Genomic DNA, 4,170 nt, shown 5'->3' with positions numbered 1-4,170 from the left:
AACAGCTTCTCTCGACAATCTCTTGTTCTTCTTTCTAAGGACCAGTTTCTCTGAGCTGTTCCTCTCATGTTGTGACTGCTTCACTGGTTCCTTTGGAGATCTGTCTAGACGCTGGTTCTTCTCATCTTTGTTTGTTCCTCCTTGTACTTGATTGTTTTTTTATGCATAGTTTGTCAATCTTTAAAACTTTATTTTAAGCTTTGAACAATTATTGAGGTAGCTGTATCTCAATAGTACCTTTTTATCTTCCACCTTTTAGTATCATTAATTTATTTTAGAAAGGTGAAGAAATAAGATGAATCAACACAAGAGTGAGTGTGTGTATATATATACATATAATTTTAAAAAGGAATAAGTGAAAGACTTTTTGTAAACTTCTTATTATATTGTGAAAAAAGACTTGAAAATAAAGCTCTTCTTCCCTTTTTGTGTGCATTCTCAACCATGTACAACTAAAAACCAAGCAGATAAGGAAAAACCCAAAAGATGAACTGCTCATTCATGAACACCTCCTTTGTTCCTAAGGCTTTGCCTTCTCTTCCTCTTCCTCTTCTCCATGGAAAAGTCCAGATATCATCAATCCAACAAAAGGTTTCATTTCCTTAGAAATTCTCAATATATATACAATCAATTAATTATATACCATCAAGGAACTTACTCGTCTTTTCTTGAATTCAATTTTAACAGGCATCAAAAGGCATCAACTTGAAGGCTATTGAAAGGTTGGTCTCTTCAAAATCCTCATTGGCTATTCAAGTTGGAACACTTTTGGCCACTGTAAGAACCCTTTAATTAGCTTATATATTTATTTTGCTCTTTCTTGATAAGAGTTGGTTTTTCAAGAATCCATAATAAATGTATAGGTAGGTGCTGAGCCAGCTTTGGCAGTGACAGGAGTGAATAATGAAGAAGACTTGATTTGGGCGTTGACCCAATTGGCCATTTCCGCATTCTTCTACTTCCTTGTTTGCCCAGTAAGTGGAGATTAAAACATGGATTTAATTAGTTATAAACATTTATAGTATATAATTTCTTTTATATTGTCATAGTAATTTAATTTGCGAGCAGATTAATTATCAATTTTATTATGCATAATTAATGATAGATATTTACTTGTATTGACTTATAATAACCTCATTGAGTAAATATTTTTTACGTCATCCATATATATAACTTAAACTCTGAAAAATAGAGTACTTCTAAAACTATGCTAGTTGTCTATAGTATGCTCTTGTTATTATTTATTTATTTATTTGTTCTCTTTATCACTTTCTGTTTTATGTGACTTCCATTGCAGCCTATCATAATGACATGGCTTAGGAAAAGGTGGTACAAGAGGGACCTATTGGAGATGTATTTGCAGTTCATGTTTGTCTTCATTTTCTTTCCAGGGTAAGTGGTGGTTATACCATGTATTGATATTTTCAATAAATTATTTACCTGAAATTCTGGCCAAAATAGGGTAAACTAGAATTAATATGTAATCCAAACGCCATCAGACCTAATGAAGTTACTAATACTATAACAATGTGAAGAAACTAGAAAATACCACATAAACATGGAGGAAAAATAAAGAATATCAAAATTCCTACAAACCACAAATTTAAGCTAGCAAGCAGCATAAGATTCTTGGAATAATTGAAAGTACGTAGATGGTTCAGGCCTTCAGGGGTTTGGCAAAATCCAATACTTCAGCGTCGAACAGTAGATGTACGTAAAAAGCAATTATATATACAAGGCTTAATACATATGCGGCCCACTAAACTTGCTCCTTTTTTTTCATTTTGGCATCTTAACTAAGTGTTATTTCTATTGAACTCCTGAACTTGTTCTCAAGTGTGTCTATTAAACCCCTAAATCTGATTTTTATTAGAAGCAGAAATTGAATTTGGAAAATGAAGGCGGAGTAATATTTTAGACATATGGTAAGCTAATCTTTAGGTCCATGGATGTGTCGGTTTCTGTTGGTTCTCTTTCTTCACTCCCTTAACTTAATTAAGAGATGCTCCTTTTTTTCCCTCTCAATTGCTGCTAATCTTAGTTAAAAGATGGCATAATTAAATTAGAATACATATTAGCATGTTGCTACATTGAAGATGGAATACTATGTAAGTCGGATTATAGTTGATAGACACACTTGAAGACGAGTTCAGGGGTTGTAGGAACAACACTTAGTTAAGGTGCCAAAATAGAAAAAAAGGGCAAATTTAGGGGGCCGCATATGCGTTAAGCCTATATACAATTAGAAATATAGAACAAAACACTCTCTTGATTAAAATTCACGTCTAAATTTTTTACTTTAAACACTGATTGATAATGGGATGTGATAAGATGGAATAATTGTACTTCTGAATGAATTGAAACAAATGAAGGAACTATGATAACTGATTTCTCTTTTGTTAAAGAGAACGTTATTTTTCTATATTTAGAAATAATTTAACTTTATGAGATAATTTACAGCCACATAAATATCTAAGGCTTGTTTTTTACCACAAATTTCAAAAGTATTACTTTTTTTCTAAAATTTTATGTCAAGTCAAATAATGTCACATATATTAAGATGAGACGGAGGGAGTACAACATTTTTTATCCCTCCCTCAATTTGTCAAATTCCATGAATGAGTAACAACTATGCCCTTACTAGTGTATTATTTAATTACTATATTTCTTGTTTGGAATCATTTACATGAAAAAGCACATAGACAATCAGTAAATGCTAAAATAGGCATTTAGTCTGTATGTATTTAACTTGTTTGAAAGAAAAGATATTCCTAATGATTTCTCATGTTTGGAATTGATAATTAGTTGGTTGACATATTGACCAAGAGAATTCTTTCAAAAACTAGGGTTCTTCTATGGGCACCATTTCTGAACTTCAGAAAGTTCCCAAGAGATTCATCAATGAAGTACCCATGGTCTACGCCAGAAAATCCATCTCAAGTTAAGAATATGTACAGGAAGTATCCATGGGCTACTGAAGAAGACTATGAAGTACTATAAATATAGCATATACAAGTTCATAAATAATCTCTGACACATGTAAGTCTGAATTTGTATCATGGTGATTTATTGTATCTTCCACAATGTAAAGTTGTTGTCATGTGTTTATAAAGATATATGCAACAACAAAGATCTTGTAAAAAGGTCACATTTACAGAGATAACTGGAAAAACAAAACTCCAAAGACTTGCGAAACAAATTTTTGGAAGCAATCGTTAAGAGAATGTTGAGAATTAAATTAGCTATTGTTTACTTTTGTCAGTTTGTTATATTCCGTGTTTTATACATCAAATGATTGGATAAAAAATTTAAATGTCAAGTAAACCCACTTCTATATCTCCGTCCCAAGAACGTAGCCTCTAGCTCTCTTTAACAACATCTATATATTATTAAAAGGAGAGGAAGAAGCACCACATTAAGCCAAGTGGCATAAGCGGCTTGAGACATGTGTACAATTTTAGGACAAAGCTCCAAAAAATTTGGAGTTTGAATTTTTTTTTTTTTTTTTTAAAAAAAGGTCTGAAAATTTAATTTAGAAGAAGTGCTCAAGATAATGCTGCTAAAGGGGTGATATGAGTCACAACTCTGTTCTTTTATTTTTTGTTTTGTGTATCGTTTGTTCAATCAATTAAAATAAGTTGTTGGTCTCCTACAAATTTCACTATCAAAAGAAATAAAGCTTTCCAATATATGTTTGTATGTTTTTGGCTTAATTATGAAGTTAATTTCATTAATATCATTTTGTATCTGATCTTATGTTATTAATCGGTGCATAATCTATATTTATCTTGAATAATTTATGATAATTTTATCGCTCTTGGCATTACACGGAATATGAAACTGAGAGATTCATAACTTCTTTGATCTTTTGAGTTCAAGCTACAACTAAGCAGTTCAGTATGAAGGTTGGGATTCAAAAGGGCAAAGAAATTTGTGCTTATGCCGACTCTTTCTTAATTTTACCTACTTTTTTTTTTTTTTTTTTTTTTTTTGTGGTTGCCCTAATGTTCAACATCTTTATAAGTATTTAACAAACAAACAAAAAAAGTGTCTAGAACCGAAGATAAATGAAAGATTTAAAATTAAACAAAAATAGATAAAGAAAGTAGAAATCTTCTTGAAGTCAAGCCTGGCAATTACTTTTCAAGTTTGAAAGCTTCATTGGCACAT

The 4,170-nt window shown here is 31.2% G+C and overlaps 1 protein-coding gene across 1 annotated transcript; it reads left to right on the top strand.

The window, feature by feature from the left end:
- The first annotated feature begins 384 nt into the window (after window positions 1–384).
- Window positions 385–3,199, top strand: LOC132044115 (NAD(P)H-quinone oxidoreductase subunit L, chloroplastic). The gene is made up of 5 exons (XM_059434604.1): window positions 385–591; window positions 688–777; window positions 864–974; window positions 1,298–1,392; window positions 2,847–3,199. Exons 1-5 carry the CDS (start codon window positions 487–489, stop codon window positions 2,998–3,000), a joined length of 555 nt encoding a protein of 184 aa, XP_059290587.1. The 5' UTR covers window positions 385–486; the 3' UTR covers window positions 3,001–3,199.
- Window positions 3,200–4,170: the final 971 nt, after the last annotated feature.

This window comes from Lycium ferocissimum, unplaced genomic scaffold (genome assembly GCF_029784015.1).
Source record: "Lycium ferocissimum isolate CSIRO_LF1 unplaced genomic scaffold, AGI_CSIRO_Lferr_CH_V1 ctg3655, whole genome shotgun sequence".
NCBI lineage: Eukaryota > Viridiplantae > Streptophyta > Magnoliopsida > Solanales > Solanaceae > Lycium > Lycium ferocissimum.
Note: the sequence above shows the minus strand (reverse complement) of the source record. Positions and strands in the feature narration are given on the sequence as shown.

What these genes read in the sequence shown, in the direction of transcription:
- LOC132044115 (XM_059434604.1), top strand. Translation starts at nt 487, where the DNA reads ATGAACTGCTCATTCATGAACACCTCCTTTGTTCCTAAGGCTTTGCCT. An exon ending in TCTACTTCCTTGTTTGCCCA is followed by an intron (nt 975 to 1,297) that starts GTAAGTGGAGAT and finishes CTTCCATTGCAG; the next exon opens with CCTATCATAATGACATGGCT. An exon ending in GTCTTCATTTTCTTTCCAGG is followed by an intron (nt 1,393 to 2,846) that starts GTAAGTGGTGGT and finishes TTCAAAAACTAG; the next exon opens with GGTTCTTCTATGGGCACCAT.